This window comes from Centropristis striata, chromosome 5 (genome assembly GCF_030273125.1).
Source record: "Centropristis striata isolate RG_2023a ecotype Rhode Island chromosome 5, C.striata_1.0, whole genome shotgun sequence".
NCBI lineage: Eukaryota > Metazoa > Chordata > Actinopteri > Perciformes > Serranidae > Centropristis > Centropristis striata.
In genome coordinates, this window is record NC_081521.1 from 34,094,753 (window position 1) to 34,109,598 (window position 14,846).

The 14,846-nt window shown below is 40.4% G+C and overlaps 1 protein-coding gene across 1 annotated transcript in view; it reads right to left on the minus strand.

The window, feature by feature from the left end:
* Positions 1-14,846, minus strand: part of LOC131972196 (chemokine-like protein TAFA-2) — a 90,015-nt gene that overhangs the window by 39,297 nt on the left and 35,872 nt on the right. The window contains exon 2 of the mRNA XM_059333982.1: positions 4,210-4,310. Within this exon, the coding sequence (XP_059189965.1) occupies positions 4,210-4,309 (100 nt within the window). The 5' untranslated portion in view covers position 4,310. The remainder of the gene's footprint in view (positions 1-4,209; positions 4,311-14,846) is intronic.

Sequence of the window (14,846 nt, forward strand, 5' to 3'; positions counted from 1 at the left end):
CTGTTCAGCTACCGTTAGCTAAAGCAGAACTAGACTGCCATGGCTTCACGTAACACCTGGTCACCAAACACTTTTTTCAGTCTATTCCTTCCATGTAGACACCTGGACCTTTTACGCCGACTCATGACAGCTATTGTTGCCAGATGTCCTCTACCTTACTTTTTGACTTAAGGTAACATCTTTGTGCACGTTGTAATAACTTTTTTTTAAGATGTAGAAATTTTACACATTGTGCAAAAGCTAATGTTACATTTGATCAAATTAATTCAATATATATTGCCGAGCCCTAATGCACATATTCGCGATTTTAAGCAAATGTCATTTGAGTGCCTGTTCCTTTAAGCCACCCTTCCAAAAAAAGCCCAGTTTGCTTTGATTGGTCAGTGTTTCCAGGTCTTCAGATCTGGGTTGCTACAGTCTCTTCGCTTCTAAACCAAAGACTACACAATCGAAAATGTGGAATGTGATCTGAAATACGGGAGGAATTAGTGGTACAACACCTGCTTTCACTGATGTTAGCATGTAGCTACATGTAGCATCTGCACTTTCTGTCATGAAAAATCATCCATAAAACCTTCTAAACCAAAAACTACACAATTCAACATCTTTCAGTGGAGAGTTATCAGAAAGTGGGGTAAATCACTATTACAACATTACAGCTCTCCCTGACATTAACATGTAGCTACATGTTACAGTGTATTTAATGTAAACACTGCAGTAGCTTGCCTGTAGCCAATAACTATATATAGAAACCAACATGGAGGGGCGTCAGTTTGAGAGTTGAGGAAAACTGTTGGAAACAGACCAGTCAGAAACCTGAGGGTTTTGCTCACAGGGTTTATCTTTGTATATGTTTACTGCACTTTTTCACACTTTGGCTACATTAAATGTGAACATCTGACACTGTCACATTATTTATATGGCAGCAAATAGGTCCCTTTTAAGTTATATGAAGAAAAGAGCAGGATGTAATCGCAGAAACCATCATGTAATAAGCTGCCTTTTCATTAGAGCTGAATTGAATGACTTAAGTCAGTCCTTTTGTGCAACTATATTACAATCAGATTTTAATAACATGTCTTAATTTATGTTTGTGTGTGTAAGAGACGGATACACTGTGTGTGTACTGTATTTGTGAGAGCGTCAACCTTGGAGTGACCTAAGGGATTGTATTTAGTAATTATCTGATTACTCGTCTGTTTTTCCCCACTCAGACAACCTGCAACTGGATAACGCTGTAACTCCCTGATTACAACTTACTCTACAATCAATCACCCATTAACAGGAGCACACAGGCGGTACACATGCCCAATAACCACACACACACACACACACACACACACACACACACACAGACATACAACTGTGTCAGACTAAACTACTGATACCAGCATTTCTGCCAGTATTTCAGAGGATAGTATGATAAAATAAGCATCTTCAATGACATGAACGGCTTCAACGGCTCAACTTTTTCTTATCTTGTGACTTTGCCATTCATCCCTCTCACCCGGTGTTTTCGTTGCTTTGTGCAGACCTCAGCACTTCACTGAAAGCCCAGTGATGCACCACAATAAGAGAGCATCTCCGTCCGCTCTCTATGTCTTTTCAACATCCTTCCATTTATGAAAATGTTTGCCCTTGCCTTGTCAAAAATCTTTCTTTGAGAGGAGGAGATAATGCCTGGCAGCCAGAGAACAGCAGAGTCAATCTTACACACAAACGTAAACAACACACACACACAAAGCCAATGGTTATAGGTACTCACATTCCAAAACAGGAATGTTAAGGACACACACACCTACTGTACACACACATAAACTCACACAAAAAACCTTGTAGTCTTTGAGATGTGATAACATTATGAGAAATTTTCAATTTCCACACAGAAGGCCAAAGGACTCACTCACGATCTGTCTGAAAGGCTGCATTCTTTTTCAAGAATTATAGAAGAGACTCAGACTCATCAATCATTTCCCCTTTCAGTCATCCACTAATGGAACATCCGTACAAGTCAGACGTTGAGACACACAATACACTGACTGCTTTATAAATATCTTTAACATCAGGGACAGTAGACACAGCAACAATGACAAAGACAACCGGTTCAGATGAAGGGCAGCTGGTGCACGCAACTGTATCACGACACGAAAGCCTAAAGGCAGAGCTTAACATTTTCAAGCCATCACTGCCTTTCATATATGGTCAAACCAAAGACAAGAACCACTATTATCACATCTTGGTTCTATCCGTGGGTCATTGTCCATTCTTAATTTTGGCCAGATATGTTTTTTAACATGTTAGTCATGTAACTGGGCCTTTCTTCTCTTCACTCCAAGTCCGGAGGAGCAGGGTTGAAATAAAATGTGTCTGTCACAAAGGCATCAACCTTTCAAACTTGCAGACATGTTGCAACCTCTGGTTCACCAAAGATCTGCATCTTTGTTGACATCACCACAGTGTAGAGCAGATGGCTCCAGGTGAGGGCAAAATACAGCAAGCAGACAGACAGAGTGATTTTATCCTCCACTATTGACATACTATGGCTGGAAGAAATATCAGAAACATCTTTCAGCTTAATATAATCACACTGTACAGATGCAATTCTCTCTATTTACAACTACAGTAAATGAAAGGTGGTCCATGTTACACGCTTCCACCAAGTGTAGTTAAAATCAGGTCTGTTGTTTTTCCCATTATCCTGCTGAGCGATAGACAAACAAACAAACCGTATCTCTGTACGCCTAGCTACATCCAATACTATCTAGTACAGCAAACGCTGTATGTTTGAGTGTCCTTCAGCATATTGAGCCAAGCCGGTGTGAGTTTTAAAGACACTGGACAACAATGGTGTGGGTATATGGAAAATCTCCATACAAATTTTCCACATGACAACTATACACATGGGGTCTGGTGCGTATAATCCGCATTGTTGCGTTGCATTTTTTCCACTCCACATGACAGAAACCTACCCAGCCAGCCAACAGCTAGCATTAGCATGAAATTTGAGGTCTGGTGGTTTCTGTTTTGTTAAATAAATGTCCACTCACCACTGTCATTATTATCTTCATTGTTTCCCAGCTGCTGGGCGATCTCATGCCATATATTGTCCTTTATTTGTTTCTTCAGGTAGTTGCAGTGTTTTATTGTCACTGCAACACTTATACAGGCAGAAAATCAATTAAATCAAGTCCATTTGGATATTTTTTTCCCCACATAATGTTCCTCCGTGTTAAAACATTCATAAGAAGCCACAAAATAAACTTTTGTACATTTCCTTGTAAATCCATGCCAAAAATTTGTATTAAATTTTAGAATAAATGCTGTCTTTATGTAACTTACAGTTCATATTTATATACAGTATACAAACAGCATCGGGACAATATTCTTCATAACACCTCATATCATAATGAAATTCAGGACATAACTACAGCCAATAAAATGAGCACTGAGTTTCATTTCTCTGACACATTCTCAACAAATTCTAAACTTTAGAGAAACACACAAAGGAGTTCATATTCATATTTCTACCCCTCCATTATTCGTAAGTGAACAGCACGACCTCAGGCACATAAAAAGCTCTTATTCATATCCAGGTAGCAGGTACGTTGTGCTCTCTATTAAAGCTTTTCTCCTGGAGGAAGGTAATTTTCAGTGTCACACACAGGTGATCACTGTAAAGCGGAGAGGCGAAGACACCAAGCCTTCACATGAGAAATGAACTGGAAAGCAGTAAGAGGCCTCTGGGCTCAATCATGCTAGTGACTCAGCCACTTGGCTCACATGGGAGGGGTTTCACGCAGCCAGGGATTTCTAATCCATAAGGTTCACTGCTCGCTATGTGTGCTGTAGCCTACGGGCATTTTGGAAAGACGCTCTGATGGGGACCGCGAAGACGTGAAAGCCCCTGAACTGAGAAGACCTTTCTTGTTGGATTACTTGTATTCCCCTTCCTTTTATTAAAGAACTTTTTGTGTGTTCTTCCTGGCAACCGGCCTCTGTGGTCTCGTATTTCATTGTGAATCCGACCTCTGCATTCCCTCGGGTGGCACGTGGCCTATTCACTCCAACTTTACAACACGTGAAAAGAAATTGGCTGCAGAGGCTGCCTGCAGTGATAATCTATGAAAGGTCCAATACCATGAACTCTGTACACAAAAGAAATATGTACCGTACACACGCACACACACAATTGGACATACATTTACCTACCTGTGTGGCTCCTGTGTGCCTGTGTGAGGGAGGCCAGACAGAGGGACAGCAGTAGACTCCACACACCTACTCCACAAATGCAAGGACCCCGTTCCCGCATTCTGCCAGAGAGAAGCAAAAACACACATAATACGTTAGAAAACACACATATACTGACATTGCATGGCTTTTTTCCAGCTATTGGTGCTGTATAGATACAGATATATTCCAGATATATGCCTTTATTTAGCCTTGCTGTTAAGTAAATCTACTTCATGGATTTAGAAAGAACTTCAGTCATGATTCCTGGACGATGAATTCTAATAATTTAAGTGATTATCTGACTTTTTCTCTGGCAGCACAATGACCTTGACATGTGTGGCTTTGAGGTAAATATCTCTGCAACTATTGGATGAATTCATTAATGTTATTCAGTTTGAATGGCCATCATTTTGGTGATCCCGAAAATTTTAATATAGCACCCACATGAAGTCAAAATTTAAATTTTTTCACTTCTTTGGTTCGTAACTAAATACCTAAAAAAAATACTGACATCCTCACCATCTTCAGTATTTTGTGTTTAGTGTTAATTAGCCAATGTTAGCTTGGTGACATGCTAAACTAAGACCGTCAACATGATAGACCTCCGGGCTGAAAAGTGAAGCCAACGCAAAGTGCCAAAAACTGCAGTTCCTGAGTCAAACACCATAGAGTCCCTTGTTAAAATGCCCAACTTTTCATCAGAAATAAAAATGTTTACAGCCTGGTACAAAAAACTGTTTTGGTCTCTAGCTGTCTTCCCACTTCTTGACAACTACAGGAGGGTGTACATTTTTATATAACTCATCTGTTTTCTATCTGTCTATCTATCTATCTATCTATCTATCTATCTATCTATCTATCTATCTATCTATCTCTCTCTCTCTCTCTCTCTCTGACTCTCTATGGGTGACATATTGTATACTACACCCAGGTTTTAAACAATCTATGGGTGAACATTATATTTGCATTCTCATTGTACATAGCTAACACTGCCTCACAGAGTTGCTAGCATGGCTGAAGACTCCTAGTCTTGTTGAAGTGCAAATGCTTCGATAACTTTAAATGTAGCAGTAAATTGTAAAATTAAATGTAACTTTAAAATATATAGAGATAACCAACATTCACACACACACCCTACAGTAGAGGGGAAAAAACTACAAAGTGATTATTTACTGCAAATGCATTCAAACATAAGGAGATATGGATATGGAGAGAGAGAGAGAGAGAGAGAGACAAAGGGATGAAAGGATGAAAGTCATTAGTTAGGAGACTATCATTTCTTGTAGGCTTGGAAAGTCTGTTTATTCTCTATCTTGTCAGCCAACAGGAAAACAGAGATGAGCCAAGTTATGTTAATACAGTTTACATCTTCGCTGTCCAGTGATTAACTACTTTGTATGTGTTTGTATATTTGCAAATAGATGGCATCTGTTAAGTGAGGAGTACTGTAATCCAAACCAAAGCAGTACAAGCTTTTACAGCCTCCTCAGGTCTGACAAATGCCTATCTGATGTATAAAAAAACGTGAAAACTAGGTGATAAACCTGGTCATAAAAGCAATAATGAAAGCTGTCTTATAAAAAACTAAACTAATAAAAAAAAGTCTAATAAAATCAACAAAACCACCTAAGAATTATGTTTTATTATAAGTCCGCAATAAACTTTTAATAATGCACTTTATTTTTTCTATTACAATACTCTCGTGGGATGCAAATAGTGATGACAAAACACTCAAAAACACACACGAAAAAAATCTCGTTTTGTATTTCTCTGTGCAAATGCTGGCAGGTGTTTGCATCGAAGTGGTGAGCAAGGATGCATATGATTAAAGCACTTTGTATTCTGAGCACTGAGTAGGACGGAAACTTTCACAACAGACAAACAAACTCTCTTTCTCCACCAGGGAAACTGTGTTTTGTAAGTATAAGCTTGTATATGTGTTTGTAAATGTGTGAATAAATAACTGCAGGAGGCTAGCGAAGCAAAAGCAAATGCATGAGACCAAAATTCAACATGAAGAGACACATAACAACCCATTTTAGCTTGAACAGGCCGAGTTGACATAAAAAAATAAACAGGAAGTTGGTGTGTATGAGTGGCTTGGAGGGTGTGGATTTTCCCAGAACACTTCGTTCAACTCTGTAAACTAGGTACGGCTCCTTCCTGTCTCTTTGCATCTCCAAGAGTTGATCTTTTTGTCTTGATGAGGAGTGTTTGCCCAGATTGGAGTGAATGTGATGTTGCATTGTGATTTTGGTTTTGGTCTGAAGTACAGCATTACTTTTTTTTTTCATTACAATGCACACTATAGACTTAATACCATAATATGACAGTATAATAAAATAACTTACAGGAGGCAATCTCGTGCAGTCATGTCACTGCTTATACAACATCATGTCCTACTTCGCTTTTGTATTAATAACAACACCCATTAGAGGTCGAGTCTAACTATAAACATTAATATTAATATAATATTCAATGGGCTGAGAACGACCTTCCCAACCTTTGAGTTGGAGCAGGCCCTTACTTTCCCATACCGATGGGGATGATAACCACTGATAAACGCCAATTCAGTTGTGTGATGATGTCCAAAATGGGTGTTGTCGGCCTGATAGTATGCATTTTTGTAGAGGTTTGATGAATGAGGAGAACAAGCGACAGGTGGTTGTTCAATGCACATTTAATACAGACGACATTGGATTCAGTTCTGTCATGCTTCAGAATGAATGAAAAGGTATAGGAGACTTAAATATTTTACATTGCAGGTTGCTTAACTTTGTGCTTATAAAGTCAAGTTGTCAACACAAATATATTTATAATATATTTGATATATAATATATATCAAATCTGATATATAATATATATCAAATCAAATATATTATACAAAATATATTTACAATGTGGTCAGTTTATATGGTCAGCCTGTCAACATAGCTGACATCAAGTGGTCAGAGCCGATACAAGTCTAGTTCCTCAAATACATGAATACCTAAGTATGCGTTTATTTTGAATCAATGGATACATGCTGGGCACAATTGCAAAGAATGCATCCTAACTTTGCGTATCTGCAAGTTTTCATGAATGGACATTTTATTCAGTTGTAAGCCACATTTTTACCTTACACTTTTTTATCTTGGTTTTTATTTTTTGGGTCTTAAGTTATTGGAGAAACAAGCTAAGCAAAAGTTAGCATCCTCTCTGCCAGTAGCATCGGAAAAAAAAAAAGTTTTAAAAAAGATTTTTAAAGTGTAACTGTTATACATAGTTTTATACATATTTACCTGTTTCAATAAGATGGTCCGTTTGCATGAAGAGGAGGAGAAATCAGTGGATAATTTGGCTCCCATTAAAACAACTTCTGACTGATGAACACTGAAGGAGTTCTAGCCGGAACAAGCTGACTATGATGATGGCAATGCTCCATCTTTTGTTCGTTTGATTAAGAGCCCCATAGTGGCAGAAAATTACACACTGAATGTTAAAGTCACTCTTAAAAAGAGTTGGTTCATGGTGGTTGATTTTCTTTTCTCGTAAGCCAGCAAGAAAAAGATTCTCATGAAATAGTTTGTGATGATGTAAGTAAAACAAACCAAACTGAAACAAACCAAACTTTCCAGGTTTGTGAGAGTCTGTGCAGATTAGCTCAGTGCAGATGAGATTATACACATGCCTGGTTGGGCCTCAGTATGTGCTGATGTGTTGACTTGTGCACATGTATTTGGGCATACATGCATGTGTGCATGTGTCTGTAAGCCACTTTGCCATGAGTTAATGTGTGTGTGTGTGTGTGTGTGTGTGTGTGTGTGTGTTAAGCCCTGGCTTGAGTTCTGAGCTGGGTGTGTGAGTCATCTGACTATGCAGCCATGCATTTCTAGAGCTGGAGAAGCTGCAAAGCCAGACAGGCTGAGAGGCTGAGCCAAGGCTTTCTCTGGTTAGAGGGCATCACACGCACGCACACACACACACACATACACACACACACACACAGAATCACACACATATAGGATTTATTGTCACTTTTTGTCTATTTGTCACCAGTTTTGTTCCTATACCCCCAGACCCCTACCCCTCCTGTGTCCACACCTAGTGCATAATTAGGAGCCAAAGCAGAGACACTGCCTGCTTCCTCTCCAGCTCATTTAGACACACAGCAGTGTTTGTGATGATGCAGTGCCACTTCATTTTGGCTGGTTGTTTGGTCTGTCTGCCGCAGAAATGAGTGGGTGTGCGATATAGAAATGGATTCAGAAAGGAGCAGGAAAAGAGAGAGAGAACGAGAGAAAGGGGGAGGGGGGAGGAAGTCCACCAGTATGTGTGCCTGATTGCTCAGGAACATTGGGTTCTGATCAATAGCATCTAAACAGCTTGACTCTCCATCAGTATCAAACTCAGCAGCCGATGGTGACTCATGTGCACTCACACGCACATGCACACACATCTGCACAAACTCACACATATAAACTCACAAACACCAGCCACTTTTATGCACTGATAAACCAAAAGACAATAAAACAAATAAGATGTTGTTCCCATGCGTATATCTTGCAAAAAAAAGTCTCCAGCAGCGCCTCCAGGTATTGTAGACGTCAGGTAGAACTCCTCTGATCATTTCTGCAGGTATGAATAGCAGCTAGAAAGCAGCATCGGATCATATAACCCTGGATGATGTAGCTTTCATTAACCGTACACATAGAGAGAAAAGGAAGAGCGAGAGGAGAAAGATACAGAGTTGGAGAACGAGTGGTGGTCTCCGATGAGTTCTCCAGTCTGTTCCATCCCTTTAATTAGTCCCATTGGAATGCCCTCCCGCTCCATGTGGCTGATCAGCTTCCCCTCTATATCTCCAGTCTGTATTTGTGTGCGTGTGCATGTGGGCGTGTGTGTGTGTGTGTTTGTATGCATCTTACTGTAGCTAAAGCCGGACAGACATCTCACGGGCATATGAGCGCTGGTTGATCTCCCAAAGGTAGATGAGAAAAATGTAGTGGAAATACATTAATATTCAAGGAGTTTCCATTCCCTGAGATATGCACCATTTGGAAAATGGGATGCCTGTATTCTCTACATCACTTAGTATGCCAATTAACATGAAGTGATTTGCTGTCAGAAGATTTAGTGTTTCACCATATTATTTGTTGTCCAGAAAAAACAAATTTGTCCTTTTTAATTTTAAGAAATTGTTTAAATTTGTTTCAGTGAAATTCTTTGTGAGCAAGAGTGAATTGTTTTGAGGTAGCAGGTTGTGCCACCAGAGTATGAACTGCTTTTTTGTGTGCCTTCACATTAGCATAGTAACAGCTAACGCTAACCACTGTGAAAGCATAAAAGTTTTGAGACAAAATCACAGACCACTCTAAAAAAACAAGTCCATGGCTATCTAGATGCACACAGTGCAGACCAAAAAAACTGCACCGTAGTGGTGACTTGTCATTCACAAAGCAGCCAAAAAGTAAAAACCATAATAAACATCATGTTGAATGGAAGAAGACCTGAAACTAAGGAAAAGAACTATGAACTCATTAAGAAAATGGTTAATGAAGTAATAAATCAAGTGAGAAGTAGGGTCATTTTCTCATTGACTTTCATATAATCTGATAGCCTGGCTAACACCAGACTATTCTCAAATGAGGTCTAGTCTGGCAACGAGCAATAGATTTCTCCGTAGAGGAGGTGTGGTTTACGATCCTCCAGAGCCGTTTATTGGGCGCTTAGAATGTCTATCAAAAGCGTCTGTAGGTAGCTCTTAGCCAATCAGATCAGTTATACCAGATGACGTAGTAGAGCAACAGAGATGGATGTTTGTTGTGTATGTGTCTGTGAGAGAGTGTTGTTTGCTGCTTTGCTTCTCCAGTTCTCGCTTTCTGCAAGATTATTTATTTTCACGCTTTATTCCCCCTCATGTCATTCTGCCACACACATCCACTGATTTTATGGGCAACAAACAAGCTGCTGCGCGCTCTCTCGGCGGCTCCGCTGTCCCCCAATTCGGAGCGAGATCACCGCCGAGACCGCCGGTGCGGCGCTAATAGCCCCGCTACCAGTGATCTCGCTACCAGCCGGGGGACAGCGGAGCCGCCGAGAGACCTTTCGCCTTTCAACTTTCGCTCTAAACTATTTAAAACACCGTCTACAGCAAAAGAGAGTTTCGCGTCTGCAGCAGCCATGTTGGATCCGGAAAGCTTCCAAGTGCCGAGTAGTACGCGTCATCGTCTCACCGTCCCTCCCCGCTCTGTGATTGGATCCCTAAAACAGGGCTAAGAAACTCCCGTGGTTGCCAGACTGCCTGGAGGTTCGAAATTAAATTCGAGCACGCAAGGCAGCCTGGGTATACCCAGGCTAATAATCTGACTTATTTTCACAACCAGTGGAGTCGCCCTCTGCTGGCTGATTGTAGGTATAAGGCCACTTTGGCTTCCCTTCTGAGGCATGGAGGTTTCATCTTTGTTAAAACAAATGTAGCCAAAAAATTAGATGCAAGCCACTTAGAAAGTGGACTCGGATGCTCTGAATTTGTCGTAAATGGACCAGTAGATATGAGATTTTGGCATGATTTAGAAAAACTAAGCTACTTTTAGATCCATCTGTTGAATGCAGTCTGTAAGCAATGTACTGTATATTTATACAGTTGGTAACACATATGCATCTGGGCATGTGACTGCAAGGATTTCCCCTGATCAGTGAAAACCTGTTAAAACAGTGTGCGTGGAGTTTGTATCTCCTTCCACACATACTTTGATTCTTCGTGTTGATTAAATATTTGTTTAATTTATTATGTGTAATTTATTATTTTTTGTACAACAACAAAAAACACATAAGCCACATGGTGTCAGACAGCATAGTTCCCCCATGTACTACAAGACACCTGTTTTATCTTGTCTCTACCTGTGAGTCATTAGTCATAACATGTGGTCGATTTGCAGTGTTATAATAATAATAATGCTGATAATTAAATTAGATTTTTCCATATGGCGCCCTGATGATACATGATTGTCTAATCAACGAGTTACCTGTCAGTCTGTTTATAATGTTGCTTTTTTGGTTTGGTTGTAATAAGACAGTGTGAACAGTGTGAAACGCCCTTTTTGGCATTACTACGTACTGAGGGCGTTTTCATCACTATAGGTTGTTTGCTCTGGTCTGAATCAGATCATGAGTTTTTAAACTTGAGGATCACATTCGCACCACAAATTAATCGCTCCAGAATTTGTTTGGGACCGGACAAAGACCACCTCCTCTCAAGGGTCCTTGTGCGGTGATTACTGTGTTCACACCTGCCCAAAGGGGAAAAACAAACCAGACCTTTGCCGCTGAACTTCGCCGAATCTGAACTACTACAGTTACTAAAGGTCTGTGTTCTTTACGCTCTTGCTTTCGCTTTATTTTGTTTGCAACGGATATGATGTCACATACTCATAGACTACCAAACAAAAAGCTGAGACCTCCTTCCACCTCCACATTGACTAAAACAAGCAAGTGAATTTGAATTATATTATATCTTTTACTTTGGTCGAGTCTAAATGTACTAAACTACAGGTGTCAAAGCATCCTAAAATTTTCTCAGTGCTGTATTGTGTCATATTGTGTAATTTTATCAAAGACTTCTGCACTCTGATGATGAGTGATTAAACTGATGATCGCTCTAAGTTGTTGTCATGTATGTTTACATTGCTCTGTCTTTTTGTCCCATCCCTCACACAAACATAACCAGCAGTTGTATTATTATGAATTAGGAGCGATAGACATGGATCTTATTCATCCTGAGGATTCAACAGGGAGATGACTATCTGACAGACTGGCACTATGACTTCGGTCGTCATCAGACTCAGTAGACAACAGTAGCTGGCTATGATATTCAAAGACACAGTATCAAAAGAAAATGGAAGATATTATCTGATATTGTCAAGAGGCAGCAGAGAAGAACGGAAAGGACACACAGATGATATCAAGGAAATATGAAAGGTACGGAGACAAGTGCATTGGAGGGAAGTAAAGAGAATTGTACAGGAAAGAAGGAGAAACAAAAGTTCCCAATAAAGCCATGAAGGGAGCATTTGTGTCAGTTAGTGTCATGAGTTAAGACTTATTTGGCTGGTAGTTGTAAACATTTGACGTTTTGTCATTTGTGTGTTAAATGCATTGATGTAAATGTACTGGAGCTGGAGAAAACCCAACTAGCTGGTTAGTCTGAACCAAGGAAACATGCTCTGCTGACTAATGCTGATGTGTTTTTAGCTGCACTGTAGCAGCATGGCTCCAGGGATAGGAATGTCAGTCTGTCAGTGGTCGGTCAGTCACACTACCACTTTGGCCCGACTGCACATTTTCACATTTCTCCCCGGAAAGCATTCATAGCATTGCACTCACTTGTTCTCATGCAAAGGGAAAAAGTCGTGTCAAGGATGGTAAAAAAAAGAAAGGTGACCAATAACAGCATGAGTTGGATGTGAATGTGGAAAATTATGGAAGTGGACTCACAGAGCCCCCCTCTAAATGCAATGTAGGAAAAATGTAGTGGTGGGGAGAAGCCATTCGAATACTTCTGAAGAAGCATTACTGGCAGCTTGGCTCTTATTAAAAAGCTGATGCATCTTTCTCTTAACTCCATTTCTAAGTGTTTTTTAAGCAAAGTAACACTTATCCTTTGCAAGGTCGCAGATGCCTGGAGCTTATCCCAGCTCAAACTGGGTGAGACAAACACACACACATAAATAACTAGTTTAGAAAATATTTTAAGGTCAAAACCTTGAGTAACATAAAACAAATAGATCTGTCTACAAACAGCTCACTATACTGTCACCTATACATCATTTCTGCAGTGGTACACTACTGTAAATATGAAGCAGCTGCATTAGCACACAGTGGTGGATGAATGTGAATGGATGAAAAACAACAGAATGATGATGTGTGTTGTTAGAGGAAATCTATGTATTCTTGTGATTTAATGGAAGGATTTGTTTTGTAGCCAGAGTTAGAGCAGTGCCTCTCCAAACCTAATTACAACCTCGGGAGGTTTGGGCTTGATTAGGCCTCCCTGATCCTGCAGGGAGTGTGTGTGTGTGTGTGTGTGTGTGTGTGTGTGTGTGTGTGTGTGTGTGTGTGTGTGTGTGTGTGTGTGTGTGTGTGTGTGTGTTTCATTAATGAAATCCACAGTTTGGCCTATGTGGATAAATTCACTCCATGTGACCTGTGGAGAAAGCCAAAGGCTCCAAATTAAGCCTCCAATTTAACAAGCATTGTGGAAACTCAACTCTGTGTGTGTGTGTGTGTGTGTGTGTGTGTGTGTGTGTGAAGGAAAGGGCCAGAAAATGAGGAGTGGGAAGCTTTTGGCCCTCTTCTCCTCCAATCTTCAGCCTCTTATCGCTCTCTCACTAGTTAACTGTATTCTATGACTTCAGCAGAGTGCACATCACAGGCTTGACATTCCCATCTTTCAAATCAGCTTTTGCCTGCTGCTACATGTGTGTCCCCAACACATCCCTAAAGCTCGATTCGACCCAAGGGTGTCACACTCCATCTATCTCCCTCCTCTCTCTCCTCTTTGCTCTGTCTCTGTCTGCTGCTCGCTGTGCTAACCTGGAGAACTCGCTGCACCGCAAGGTAAAAATCCTGATGTCACTACAAATCCATCGTCCACACACGACACAGCCACCCCTAAAACATCCTCAGGTCAAACACGCACAAAGATGCGCACGCACCCACACACACGTACGGAAACAACACACAGCTGTAGAGTGTGTCTGCTGACAGTGCAGATCCAGGTGGTAAACGCAGTTATGTTGTCTGAGCCTTTCTATCACCCACAAGTCCAACAGCATCAGACAATAAAAGAAAGGGAATTGCCAGCCCTCACCTACAGGCGCAAGCTACACCATAGCTATAAGCTGGCTTAACACTGCAAAAATAACATCAAAGTCCCTCTCTCCATAGAATACACAGCGCACTACTTTCATATTTATCTATCACATTTTGACTACACTTCAATTTTCTGCAAGGTTCTTGGGCATAACAGAAAAAACACTTTGAACTAAATAAACAAATGCAAAATAGGGATCTCTTGAAGCTTTGGAATTTAGAAAAATATATGAAAGCAAAATGCAAATGGCTTGCACTGTGAGGTCCCTGACGCAGGGAGAGAGCGTCAGGCATGGGAGAGCACGGACGCAAAAATAATCCAGGGGGAGGGAGTGCCTTCTTTAATTCAATTTCAATCCTGTTTATATATATATATATATATATATATGTGTGTGTGTGTGTGTGTGTGAGTGTATATATTTGCAACCTCTTGGCTGGGATTATCTTAACTGCTAGAAAAGTGGAAGTCCATCCAATGCTATAAGCCTTTGTTGACAAATGTAATGTTTCTTCTGCAGAGTAAGAACAACCGTTAAAAGTAAAAGCACTTTTTCCGATGATGCTGCTGAACAAGCAACATTAGGAATTGAGGCGGTTCAGTAAGAGTCTCATCAAAGAGTATAAAACAATACCGAGCCTCAGATGCTTTAGGATAACTACCTGGACTGTGAATGGAAAAAGGGTGCAGCTATTCCCTTGTTCCTGAACTCACTGACAGAGGAAGAATGCAGGTTCTACTTTTCCAGCGCACTTTAATAGGAGTC